At 32.6% G+C, this 14,253-nt stretch overlaps 1 protein-coding gene across 5 annotated transcripts in view; it reads right to left on the bottom strand.

Annotated features, from left to right (window-relative positions):
• Nucleotides 1-14,253, bottom strand: part of LOC121384402 (bromodomain-containing protein 3-like) — a 40,209-nt gene that overhangs the window by 23,613 nt on the left and 2,343 nt on the right. The window contains exons 2-12 of one of the 5 annotated variants that reach the window (XM_041514790.1): nucleotides 13,858-13,932; nucleotides 13,522-13,582; nucleotides 11,773-11,952; nucleotides 10,836-10,982; nucleotides 9,503-9,571; nucleotides 7,625-8,218; nucleotides 6,037-6,222; nucleotides 5,273-5,392; nucleotides 4,820-4,921; nucleotides 1,363-1,491; nucleotides 123-326 (exon numbers count right to left, since the gene is read on the bottom strand). In XM_041514790.1, coding sequence (XP_041370724.1) covers nucleotides 123-326; nucleotides 1,363-1,491; nucleotides 4,820-4,921; nucleotides 5,273-5,392; nucleotides 6,037-6,222; nucleotides 7,625-8,218; nucleotides 9,503-9,571; nucleotides 10,836-10,982; nucleotides 11,773-11,952; nucleotides 13,522-13,582; nucleotides 13,858-13,889 — 1,824 coding nt within the window. In that variant the 5' untranslated portion in view covers nucleotides 13,890-13,932. The remainder of the gene's footprint in view (nucleotides 1-122; nucleotides 327-1,362; nucleotides 1,492-4,819; nucleotides 4,922-5,272; nucleotides 5,393-6,036; nucleotides 6,223-7,624; nucleotides 8,219-9,502; nucleotides 9,572-10,835; nucleotides 10,983-11,772; nucleotides 11,953-13,521; nucleotides 13,583-13,857; nucleotides 13,933-14,253) is intronic. The other 4 variants (XM_041514786.1, XM_041514788.1, XM_041514787.1 and 1 more) reach the window with 4 other exon arrangements.

Below are 14,253 nucleotides of genomic sequence, written 5' to 3'. Positions count from 1 at the left end.
ATTAATTACATTTGTGTTGAATCATGAAGTTAAAACTTCATGGCTGTCAATCTCGACAAATCAGTTTATTCCCAGCCAGCTTTTTTTTTTTTTTTAAACAATCAAAAATATTCAACCTGTACCTGTTCCTGAAGCTCTTTAAGTTGTTTTTCTCTTTCTTCTTCACTATCATCATCAATATCACTATCTTCTGAACCACTACTTGAGGACATATCACTAAGTTTCCCCATTTTGTTGATAACAGTTAGCACTGGCGGTGGATGTTCTGGTTCAGGTGGTGGTGGAGGCTCATCAGGCATTTTAGCATATTTCATTTCAAATACATCCTATAAAATAAAACAATTTATTACCCCAGTGGTCACTCGCAACATGTAAAGTATTTTTTATATTTTCTCAGTGAGAAACGTTATATATTGATGTTAACATATACTACTACTGTACTGGACGATCCGGCAACTGAAAACAATAACTTACAGGGCTCATCTACTTCAAATGGTTTCCAGGACTTTTAAACACTATTTTGGTTCATTTTCCAGGACTTTTTTTTGTTTTTTAATTTTTCTTTAGTTTACTTGGAAAATAATGTTTAACAACATTCCAGCACACTGTTTATTCAGCAGTTGTTATGTCTCAAAATAAGCTGTAGTCGGCATAACAGACATGGAATTCCTCAATCATAACCGATTCAGTTAAGAACTAGATGGCAACATGGGTTGCCTATCAGAATGGATTGTACTCGATGCTGGACTAATCAGGCATCGAAATAAGCATTGTGTCTGGTAACCTATTTACAGGTTACCACAAAATATAGCCTGGTAACCTATAGGTTACCACAACTATATGAAAGTTAGAATTGAATTCCTGTTACTGCTACTTTTAACGTGGACATTCTGAAATTGTATTGGTGCATGCGACAAATGTTTTAGAACCGGACACTGCATTTCATGCAACCTTTTTTTTTTTTTTTTTTTTAAACTGCAGTTCTCTGTAATGTTTTGCACTTCCAAACACAAACAAGAAAACCAACACGAGCGAAAATACTAAACATAAAATGCTTAAATTTAATATTATATTTGACTGAAAGCTGCCATAATCTGTACACTATTACTTAAATTAATTTTAGCTAAAGCATCTTCAATATAGTTAATAAAAATCGCTAGTTATTCTGATCTAGAATGACTCCTGTCAAGTAATTTTTTTCACATTATGGTTCATAGCTGCCATATGGTATAAAACAATAAAGATGTCGACAACCTTCCCATGTAATCAATATTGCAAGTTTTAGAAACAACAATAGCTCATACAAAGATCCTTGGGGAAAAAGTTAAATTATCAAAGCAAAAATAATTATCTTAAAATTACCTGCAATTTTCTTCCCATCATTACAACATCACTTTCTGGAGGATTATATCGGTAGCAGTTGGTAAATATTACACGCACATCCTCTGCCACTTCACTTGGTGTGGAATATTCACGGGATTCCAATTTTCTCTGAAAATACAGCATTTTATGAACACTTATTTTAGTTTTTATCTCTGAAATTAAAATAGTACAAAATACACACTGAGCAATTGATGGTTTAATTGATAGCTGAAGACATTATTAAGTACAGTCCTTGACTTTTGAAAAACCATGGAGGTGAAAACAATCCATTATTAATTTATGAAGTAATTGGTACATGGAAATGTAGCAAAACGTAAACGCAATATTAAAAAAACAAAAAACCTTTCATGTCAAGTCTGTCACTCTCAGGATCATTGGTCGTCAATTAAAAATAACCATGTAACCACTCAAGTTTAAGCAGTAACTTATTAATGTTTATTGGTGCAATAGTGGTTATTTTTTGGAGATATTTTGGATTTAGATTTCTGACAAGAATATATGTATACTATGCACATTTAAAACAGGGCTAGCTCTGCCATTCACCAAATTCTTATTTTAAAAATAATTGGCAAATTTTATTTTACTCTGGCGAAATAATTCCATGCAATAATTTATGCTTTGTTAGAAAATTAACTGTTTCTTCAGCTTGTGAAGTTTGAAAGTTAATTTGGCGAAATTTTCTGTAGACCAAGAGCAAGCCTTATAAAAGGGTGACGAAAAAGCTAAATTCTGTACGCATCCCCCGCGCTTCTAGTTTAGACAGGTTTCACTGTGTGCACACACACACATTTAGGTTTTAAATTTGTAGCTATAAATAATTACATAATGGAACAACTTTTATTAAAGGTACATATCCTGTTTCAGCCAGTGAAAATGGACACCAAGTTTAGTTAATCTACAAAGCTATAACATATTTGGATACGGTTATAACAGACAGAAGCTAAAGTACTGTAAATCATGAAATTAATGCGGCATGATATTATTGCGTCCGTACATGAGTGAACAAAAATGCGTATTTTTATTAATGCATCGGGCAAAAGTCCACATCATATAAAAAACACAGTTGTGTTCTTATTATATTGTTTGGGCTTCATCTTTCATGTTAAAAGAAGTCAGTATATGTTTTGACAGCTACTACATAATCTGAAGCTAATCGCATGGTAGGTCGACTTAAAGTAGTGTAATTAGTATAACTACACCTTATTGTTAAGGGTATGCCTCGCACTTTTGTGTGGCGATTGCTTCTAATTAATCCACCAGTAGGAATAAAAGGTAAACGGGTCGCTATTGAAGGGCACAATATTTCACGCGAACGCAGACGTATTATTCTAACAAATGTTTTAGACTGATTTTATACACTTGATGCGCAGCACTGGAATAGACGTTAACAAATGCGATATATTGCAACAGTGACAACTTGCGACCAGTCTAACTTAAAATGCCATGTATAGAGTCGAGCCAAATGGTTTGAAGAAATATCCACGGATTGTTGGTTGCGGTTATATAATTTTCTACTGTTTCATTTTTAAAGGAATATATTTAGTAATAAAATTTGTTGTTGATAATTTTACAAATGTTCAAAACAGTTTAAATGTATACAGTAATCCAGAAGTGTAAGAAAATTTGAAAAATACTCACATCACAAAATTAACTTTTTAAAAACAAAACATTTGGAACATCACTGTATTATATAACCGCTATGATATTCCAGGAAAGTGAAAATAGAATAGCAACATCGAAACGAAAGAAAGATTCTTGAAGTATTCACAAAACGACGTTTAACAAAAATTGTTTTTGTATTTTGTTTCATCTTTATATTATAAAAGTTTTATTTTATTTAGAAGTATTATAGTAAAATCCTGCACATTTTTTGTATTGGGAATGAGACTAAACAAAATGCGTCTAGTTATTATTGCGTCGATGTCTTCGCCGCATTTTTCGCATTAATTACTTGCTCGCATTAATTTCATGATTTACAGTATGTGATGTTTAAACATGAAAATACGGTCTTAAAATAACTAGAGCTGGTCTTGATAATCATTACTTCTCATACGAAAATGCATTTTTACAATTATGAAACATGCATTTTGTGGTATTAGAAACACCAGAAACACCTCAGATACATGGGAACTGATAATCTCAGCAATAAAATGCAAGTAATGTTTGATGTCAGTGATCACAAATGGCTCCAACCATGAAAAATATGTGGTGGTGTTTAAGAAATGGGGTCTGTCACTTCTTAATACATTTATCAGATGATTGTTTTATCCCATTTATAATGGATACAATTAAAAATTGCACCATCATATTTCAAATTTTAAGGTGTGCAATAAGAAATTGTCATTGAAAATGGAAATGGTGAATTTGGTCAACTTGGCCATTTGTTTATATTATAACACACACAAAAAAAGAAAAAAGAAAATAGCACTACTAGACCATTAGAGTGATATATGTACATTTAATGCAGTTATCATATTGTGATGAGCATCCAAAAGAACAACTATTAAACAAGTTTCATTGATATAAGACTTACAGTTTGTGTGAAATGGAACTAAATGTAAACGTTTAATGCTCAGCTAAACGCTAAAGTATTTTATTTAATATGGTTTAATTTCTTTCACATACTCTGTGATTGACATCTATAGGTCTAATTATAAACCAAATTTCATTGATGTTATTGTAGGACGGATCTAAACACAAAACTTTTAACATTTATCAAAAAGCAAATATATTTTAATTAAAAATGTTTCACTAATTAATTTGTATTTCTTTTCACATGCATTGTGAGAAACAAGTTTCATCCATTTACATCTTAGTTTCTGAAGAATGGTGCTAAATCCAAAACTTTAACATTTAGCTAGTGTTTTAATAAAATATTTAATTAATTTTTACTTCTTTTCACATGCATTCCTGATGAACATCAATTGGAACAATTAGAAAACAAGTTTCATAATCTACGAGTTAAAAGTTTTTGAGAAATGGAGCTAAGGCAAAACTGTACTGCAAAATAATTTGTAATTAGTTTGTGTTAAACTAATGTAAATGTTAAAACTTTAATACAAATGTTGACACCGTCAACTTTTCATAAAGGCAAAACAAAAATTGTATTGTCAGAAAGAAAAGTTTGGGTATGGCGCTATGGAAATGAATGCAATCAGTCAATAGGGGGTAGGGGGGCCCTGCCCCATAAAGAAAATGGTTTAGGGTTAGGGTTAAGAAAAGTAATGATAAAGAGTAATTAATTTTGTCAAAAACTCAACTTAAAAAACAATTGCTAAAATATTTGGTTATGGCACATACCAGTTTTTCACTCTGGCAGAAACCCCGATTGTTTATGTAAAATGTCCTGTCGGACCTTAATTTTGTTAAACCTGTGTCCAAGACAGTTAACTAATATGGAATTTAACCCACAAAAAGCATAGCTGCAAATACATACTCTAATTGTTCCCAAGTCCATTGGCTTCTTGATAATGTCATAATAATCATGAAGGCCCAAAGCTTGTGCATCAACTGGTTTATAAAAGGGCCAAGCATAAGCCTGAAATGTAGCAGGAGTTCTCATTAAACATGTAAATATAAAAATGAATGTGCAATAACAATGTGAACAAGTTTTGAAACAATTATTTCCAATTTTAAAGTAATCTGCCTTTATATATCCTATTCAACAAAAAAAAAAAAAAATGCATATAAAAACAAACAAAACCCACCCCACCCCACCAAAAACAAAACATAAATTAAAAACATTTTATATTTTTCTCTAAAATAAAAGATTTCACCCATACATTTCCTTAGTAAAAGCTTTATCTTATTTTTTTTTAAATCTCTTTTTCATTAAGTTTAGCTTTAATAAAAAAAATCCCACTGAAAATATTAAAACAGTGCGGCTTACACCATGTTTCTTTGAAAAAAGGTCCTTGACAAGATTCGCACAATACTTCAGTTGTTCAGACACCTTCCCTTTTTTGTTTTTTGAACTATGCTGGGCCTGGAAAAGATTATCAACCGTGCTCTGAAAGATCAATATAAAAAAAAACAAGCATACATGTAAACATTTGATTTTAAACAATTATTATAGGACATCAATTCATCTTATTTAATATGCCTTTATATCGATTAATGTACATGCCTCTGGAAATAAAATTTAAATTAACAGCTGGATTTAAAATTTGTAGTCAAAATGCAGTCGACAAAGTCTCTCACTACAGAGGAAGTTGACAAATGATATTTCAGTTTCTGTTAACTAATAAACAAAACAGGAGCAGTAAGTCAACAAAGAATCTAGCATTAGGCAGGATATTGATCTAATTTTGGTCAGTGTTACTGTTGCCAAGCAAGTAAGCAAAAAAATTTCTGTTCACCGTCTGAAACAAACCACTGCTTTAATAAAGGCAACCACAAACTGGATTTTATTAGTACTGACCCAAGATAAAATAAGATTCAACTGTGAAAAGAAAAACTGAAAAACCCATTTTGATGGCGATATATTATGTGATGTATTTGAAGGAAGACATTCCAACCATCAGTTGTTAAGGATCCTGCGACCTTTTGCTGCACAGTACAAGATTTCTAGTGATATACCAACATGAGTTAGTAAAAAGAGAATTTCAACATGCAGTTATCATTCAGAGCTATAAAAATTTGTGTTAATACAACAACCTCGTCATCTGGCAAATCACGCTTCGGCTTTTTTATCTGGCGTACACTTTCACGACGTGTTGGAGCAACTTTGTTTGGAAGAAGAGACGTCTCAGGCTCAAAGTCATAAATTCCTGGTCCAACTGTTGATGGTGTTGTCGTTGGTGTAGTTGTATCAGCCTTGCGTTTAATACCTGGTTTTCTCTGAAAACAAAATTTAAATATACATTTTAAATATTAATTGTATTTTTGACAAAAACCACATTGAGTGTGTTCAGGTTTATACTTTTATTTGCATATATTCACTTGAATGTTTTATAAATACATAAAATAAAGTATTATTTTCATGTATTTTTTTAGTTTTTATATTTCAGATCGGTTAATGTCAATTAAAATTAGGCAAAAAATAAAAAAAGTTGCATTTACTGTCCATTATTCCCAATAACAGTGGCTTTCTGACCAAAATATTTTTTTAATAAAAACAAACTACGATTCATATCCCAATAATTGGTGATTTTTGTTGGTAAATTGATCAAATTTAATATCAAAATAGCTGTCACAATTGGCTATCAATCCCTAAAAAATGACCGCAACGTGCCGCCATTGTTGTCAAGCGAAAATAGTTGCCGAAAACCACTTTTTGAACTCAAAATTCCTAAGTACTTCCCACTGAAAATTAAAAATCTAAAGACATAGGAAGCAGAGTTTTCTTCAGTTTCCTGTTAATAGTTTCCAGTGAGTGTTGTGTGCAAAATGACGGGAAATATGAATTGAGGAATGCACTGTATACAGTATGTCGACTGGCAGTAGGTTAACGCATCACCAGTACACACTGATTTATTAATTATCAGCTATTGGATGTCATATGGTAATTCTGAGAGTCTTAAAAAGCAAATTGTCGATTGTATTAATTGTTAGAACTAAACGAAAACAATGTAGTGATTTCCCTAGAAATTAGGCAAGGCATGGTAGACCAAACACTTTTGGGGCACTTATTTTACATTAAAAATGCACAAAAATTAATTGAAATGAACATTAATGTAATGTATGTGCTTGCGTTAATGAATGAATGGCAAAAGATATAAAATGCATATTTTATTAATTAATAATACCTTTATTGGTGTTTTGTAACGGCAATTTTAGAATTAATTACTGAAAAAGGCTCGTTTAATCTCGGGGCAGCATGGTGCTGATTAAGGCAAGATGGTGCTAGACTATAGAGGCATGGTGTTGCACCATGCTAAAACAAGCTAGGGAAAACACTACAATGCAATAAACATTTTAAAAGCCTTCATTCTATTATATCAAAGCATACAGTTTTTCCATCTATTATTGTTTCAGCGACTTCAGCATAGACCATGATTAAGGAATATATCTATAATCTAACCCACAAAAATAATTTATTTAATGTAACTTATTTGAATTCACAGATCTTCCAAATGCAAAACATAAGTTCCAGACGTGGATGAAAAAACATCTTTGATCATTTCATTTCATTGAATCTCCAACTAAAACTATACTTTAAATAAAGTTTAAAAGCTTTGAGATGGACATACATATAATTGGGTGTGTACTATCACCACATTACACAAGTACAACAGCTTACCCTTGTAGGTTGAACAGGTGGATGAACACTAGGAAGCAGACTAGAAGTAGATGTGGCGGGTAAAATAGGTTCTAAAACTGGTGGTGGTGGCCCAGTACCAACTTGCACTGGTGGAGAAGTCACACGTACTGGAACACGAGGAGGCAGTGCACCAATGGTTGGCGAAGATGTTGACAATGTTGGCATCAAGGTTGTTGCTGGACTGGTACTGTTCACCAACGATGGTGGACCATTGGAAGGTGAATGTATAATTGTTTGTGTTTCAGCTGTAGTTCCTTTGGAACTTAAAGAACCAACTGTTTTTGGTGCTGGCGTCCCAACACTTTTCTGACTAATGATGCCACCAGTTTTGGGTGCATTTGCATCAGAATTCTTAATGTCTGGTGTCACAGCACTTTTAACACCAGTCAATCCAGCTCCTTTGAGACCTTGTGCATTTACAGTTTTTGAGATACGAGAATCAACACTCTTTGCCACCAATGGTGGAGGACCATCTTTAGAACCAGGCACACGTAAACCTCTATTAATGATAGCCCCACGACCCAATCCTTTACGACCTGGAGTTTTTTTGACTGGTGGCTGAATTTCAGTTTCCTATAAAATCAAAAGTTTGTGTAAAATGTATTTATTAAAGATAAAATAAGAAACACAATGAGCAAAGTAAAATGCAAGAACAATATCAAAGTTTTTTTTAATTCTGTTGTGGGCTAAAAACTTATATAAATTAATTAGATGCCGCCATGCCCTTCCTAAAGGGCAAAATAATTTTTGTCTGTGAAAACTTGATAGAAAGTAACAGGGTTTCTGCCAGAGTGAAAAATAGGTATGGTGCCATACCCAAATTGTTTAGCAGATTTTTTTTTTTTTACCGTTTGACAAAATTAATGACTTATCATTACTGTATGATTTCTTAACCCTAACACAAGACCTAACCTATTTTCTTTCTCGGGGAGGACCCCCGTATCCCCTATTCATTTAGTACACACATTGTAAATATTCAATTTCATAGCACCATACCCCAAAAAAAATTTCTGGCAGAAACATTGAGTAAGCTGTCTTCATGATTTTGTTTACATTTACAATACATGGTTTTCAAAGTTGTAACAACAGGGCTAAAATTCATGCAAATCTCCGAATCTAATTCACATCAGCATTAAACATCTGAATCTACAGGGATTCGCATGAAATATTTCTAAAAATGTATTACATCTAAAATAATCAGTTCATAAACTGTTACTAAATGAATAATTTTTTTTTTAGAAGTCGGATTCTCAAACTTCAGGCCTCTACTGCAACCATTTTGTTCGTTTGGCGACTGAAGCATTTCATACAGTTGCTCAAACCCTGTGAGCAATCTTTAAAACTTGCATAGCTAGAAATATCACCAATAAAAAATTTGAAAACGAAATGTTCCCTGCGGAAGTAGCATGACAATTTCTACTTAAATACAGCACTCATTCAAAAGTGAAAAGCTTAAAGAGAGTGAGAAAATCACATTTCATAAAGGTTGGCAATTTCACATTAAAAGGCAAATGGCTCTTTTTGGTGGAAAAAAAATGCGGTTCAAACAATCCCCCCCCCAATACATGAAAAAACCCACTGTATACAATAAAACGATATTATCTGACTACCAAGTACACAGATGATGAATCTTTGAAGATGGATGTAAGAAACAAATTGTATTCATTATAGGTTCAACAACATGTTTACCGACAAACATGATCGAAGTAATTTAATTCACCTCCAAATACTCATTTTTAATAATTGCAACTTTATTTCATTTTTCATATGCTGACATTAAAAGAAATATAATGTTGCTCATTTAACATTTAAGACAATCAATACTGTTTTATACTAGATGGTGAACAAAAAATTTACCTCTGGAGGCATCTGTGCAACCTTCTGAAGAAATAATTTTTCCAATGTTTGTGCCATAAGAGTAATATCCTGGAACCATGAAAAATAATAATATATCAGCATATAATGATGAATGAAACTAGCTGTTCTCCCATAATAAATATACTTTAATTGTTCTACCTAACTTGCTTGAAAGTAAATACATTTTTTAACGAGTACTGGTGAGGTACACAATATGCTCATCAGGAGTTTGATGGAAAACCGTATCTATATTATGTTACGGGTATGATTTAATTCTTATTATATGAAATTTTTGCAATGGGATGGATGCAGCAGTTTGTTTTGGACTAACTACCATCCCCGAGTTGTTCCTACATGTGGTTTGATGGTCCTGTATACATCTGTATGCAAGATATGATCTGGACAAGGATTTACTGTTATGTGCAGTAAACCGTATAAAGTAGGTCACAGTGACCTAGTAATAGTACACGTCACACCATCCTAAGTTGTTCCTACATGTGAGGTTTGATGGTCCAAACAAGAAAAAGTTAACAGACGGACGGACAAATGCCATACCATAATACGACCCATCATAGATGGGTGTATAAAAAGGAGTTGTTTTGTTTAACGACACCTCTAGAGAAAATTGATTTCTTAACATTTTTTCACATATAGTCTTAGAGAGGAAACTTGACTACATTTTTCCACTAGTAGCAAGGCATCTTTAATATGCACCATCCCATGGCCGTTGATATACCAGTTGTGGTGTACTAACTGGAACGAGAAATGGCCCACTGGGCCCTTCGACATGGATCGATCCCAAACAGATGGCACATCAAACGATTGCTTTATTACTGGGCTACGTCTCGCCCCAATAAATAAAGCACACCGATTAATTGTTAACAATCCAACAATGTCCCTTCTCAGAACATTTTGGTTTACATGTAGCTTAAAATTGCTACATATGCACTATATGACAATTTTTTTAATCAAAATGAAATGGTGCTAAATGAACTTGATAGGCGATTTGATGACTTTTCAAAGGAATTTTCCATTAAAATCTTTTTTAGATTTTCCTGCAATCAACACTATTTAGTAACTATTTCAATATGGTGACACAAATTGCCAATCTCTTTTTGTTTTGTTTATTAAGTGGCAAAAACAAATTGTACTACCAACCAACTTTCATTATCTACAATTACAACTCAATATTGCATAAAACTATTTTCACGACGAGGATATTTTAGGGAAACAAATCTGGCATATGACCGTATTCAACTAAACATAAGTTACTTATAGTAAAATAATAATTAAAAAATAATAATTATGCTAAAAAATATAAATAAATTCTTACATCTCCAGGTTTATTGTAAACATAGCAGTTTGTGAACATGGTACTGAAATCTTGAATGCAGTCTTTCGCACTGTGATAATAATTTGTTTCCAATCGCTTTTTTATTGTTCCAAGATCCATGGGATGTTTGATAATTTTGTAGTAGTCCTGAAAATAAATTGAATGTATCATCTATCACATGGGAGGGCAAGTCCATCTAATCTAAGAATTTAACAAACACTTCTTAACCGTTATATAATACAAAGAAAATGGCATGATAAACCTGAAATAATAATCTTGCCTTTTTAGATTTTGGCAAATTCCTTTTTTTTTTCTAACCGTTTCTGTGTAGTTTCCAAATAATGTTAACCACTAGGTCAATGGCACTAGTATTCAACCAGTACCAAATATTCATCTAGTGCAACTAATTAAGTTTCCATACTATTTCTAACGAACAGTATATAGATTTGTACACAAGCATGTGCATGCCTAAATGTCTTATAATTGTTAAAAGAATTGTTCGAGCTTAGCTCAGATATATTTTTGCTTTCAACATATTATGTATGTATGTATGTATGTTAAATTCCCACTGTTAAATTAAATGTGCTCCAACAAGGAGTAAACAAACAAAAAATCCTTATAGGTCAACTATGTCTATTACAAGTCTTGCCCAGGGACTTGAAACGCTCACCTGTTGACCTAAACCTACCAGGAATGACATCTGTTTTTCTGTGATTACACAAAATGATCCCCTCTAACCCTGTTCTATACTTGTGCTTTTGTTGTAACAACTGTTTTATGTTCAAACTAGAATGACTTATTGTAATGCAAACAATCGACAAAATAAAAATTAAAGTATGTTTATGTCAGGTAAAAAAAAATGCTGTAGGCATGTCTTTAAAAGCCATTGATACACACCAATTCAAGCTCTAGAAAGTTGCAAAAACATAAAACTTACATGAAGACCTAGCTTTTCAGAGTCCACAGGGTTTTGAAAAGGCCAGGCAAAATGGTGCTTCCACACAGTTTTCATGACCACTTTGGAAAGAAATTGCAGCTGATTTGTAAGCCGTCCAGCCGGTTTCTGTGGCATAGACTTCACTTGCTCATCATCTCCAGTAACCTTGACACTGGTAGTCTGTACAATAATTTTTAAAAATAATTAAAAATTAAAATCAAAATTCAAAAAAAAATGCACGACCATATATCTCTTTAGAATTCTCTTTGAACCGGCCTATATTCAGAGTACTAAAAATTAAACTATTTATAGCACTCAATGGTTTCCAACACATTGTATCCTCATAAATGGGAAGGTTATATTTAAGAAAAAATAAAATAGGTGCAAGAACACAATAGCTTTTTCTTTCAGACATATATTTATGTATAAACAAAACAATTATTGCTTGTGCTTTCAACACTTGCCCCCTCATCACTGTAAAGTTGAAATGTCTGGAGACGAGTACAATTTAAATGACATAGGTCCCAAGGCCAGCTAGATGTATATTTCAATATGTGAAGCGTTTTTTTTTTCTTCAGATTGACTCTGAATGGTACTATTATTCGCAACCACAGCAGTAGATTGACTCTGAATGGTACTATTATTCGCAACCACAGCATCTTACAGACCACATGTAATTAACGCAAATGTATCACTGAACATTTTTCTTTTAAACTAAAAACTCGCACAGATGTTTTTGAGAAACTTATTTTGGAAAAAAATAAACTTCCTGTTTCATTAGATTTCTAACCATAAACTAATAGAAAATAAAAATTAGGCCATGTAATTTATGTAGTATACCATATGCTTGTAATATTTTATTAGATCAACAGCGGCTTAAAATGAATCAATTTATAATTAATTCTTGTTTACAAATCACATTTACAGCTGAATTCAAACCCATTGGTTAATATATAACGGGACAATTATTTCGAAATCCGAGGTAAACAGAAGTCGGTTCACATGGTTTTTACCTAGGTTACGTGAATTATATTTGCATAACCTGCGGGTTATCTCAGTTACGTTAAAATTATATTTTAAATACATGATTTTTAGCTCAAACAAACTTAAAACAAAATAAAGCATTTCATAGAACAGTTTCTTTAATGCTTGCTAAAGTTAATATGGTAAAAGGACTTAATATCAGCCCCAGTATTAAAACAAAATAGAAACACTTCCAGATTCCTTTTCTCACTTTGCAGTGGCTAAGTTACTTTTGATGGTACTTCTATATTGCAGCGACGTTCCAAATGTTTTGTTTTTTGAAGCTCATTATGCGATGTTAGTCTTTTTCGACATGTCTAATATTAAATATTCCTTTAGAGATAAAACAGAGGTACATGCACATTTCTTTAAAACTTTTGGCTCAAGTATATACCGAGCATTTAGTTTAGATTGGTCGCAAGTTACAACTGTTGCAATATAATGTTGTCTACTGGTTTGCTGCACAGCTAGTATCTAAAAATTAGTCTAAAACATTTGTTGGAATACTAGTGAAACCTTAGAGTCTCTTAATTACAATACTCAACTGTATAATTAACTTCTTATAATCGTGAAGTTTGCAAGTTTTAAGTTCTGAAAGTCTACAGGTCACAATTTAACTGATTTGCACTACACGTAAATTTAATTTTGCGTAACCAACATGGGAACAGAACGGCAGTTAGCATGAAATATTGTGCCCTGATATAACTTACATGCAATCATACTTACATTGCCAGTATCACCAGTGTCTGGGTTACTGGAACTTTCACTAGCAAGATCTCCATTAGCCCTGCAATAAACAGAACAACATTTCAATCACAGCTTAATAAAACATTTCAAGCAATTTGAAATCCAAACGGTCTACAGGTGCATTAGCCAGTCTGCAATTTCGGGCTCTATCAATGTCAAGGGTCTCATTAATTATGCCTAGTTCTTTCAAGTTGATCATCGAAACGACTTTGAGCTATAACTTACTAATATCCATAAAAATAGTGTTCTGAGCACAAGATATCATAAAGATTTTTTTAACATTGCCCCCACCCTCTTCATTATTACATTTCTCACCATGGATGAACTTCAGTGGAACCCTTCTTCATTTTCACAGACAAAGTAATTGCTGGTACCAATTATCTGTTGAATCTGAATAAAGCAAAATTGATTTAATTTACAAAGAGAAAGTTTCAACGATTCATTTTAAGATATGCCTTCAGAGCAAACTGCCTCTTTGCACATAAATTAATAAAATGCACTCATCCAACAATATATAAACACCAGACCATAATTTTAATATATGCACTTAAATAAACTACTCGAGTCACACGGCCGGTCTGTTCGACCTGAACTTTGATAATTTTCAATTATGATCACTATGAAGTTTCCCACATAGGTGCGCTAATTTTTTAAAAGTAAAACCTGAAATTATCAGACTTTAGATTAGCCAAGTTAGCTTCCTGCTGAATG

The sequence above is a fragment of the Gigantopelta aegis genome, chromosome 10 (genome assembly GCF_016097555.1).
Source record: "Gigantopelta aegis isolate Gae_Host chromosome 10, Gae_host_genome, whole genome shotgun sequence".
NCBI classification, from domain to species: Eukaryota; Metazoa; Mollusca; class Gastropoda; order Neomphalida; family Peltospiridae; genus Gigantopelta; species Gigantopelta aegis.
This window is presented reverse-complemented; position numbering and strand designations above follow the sequence as displayed.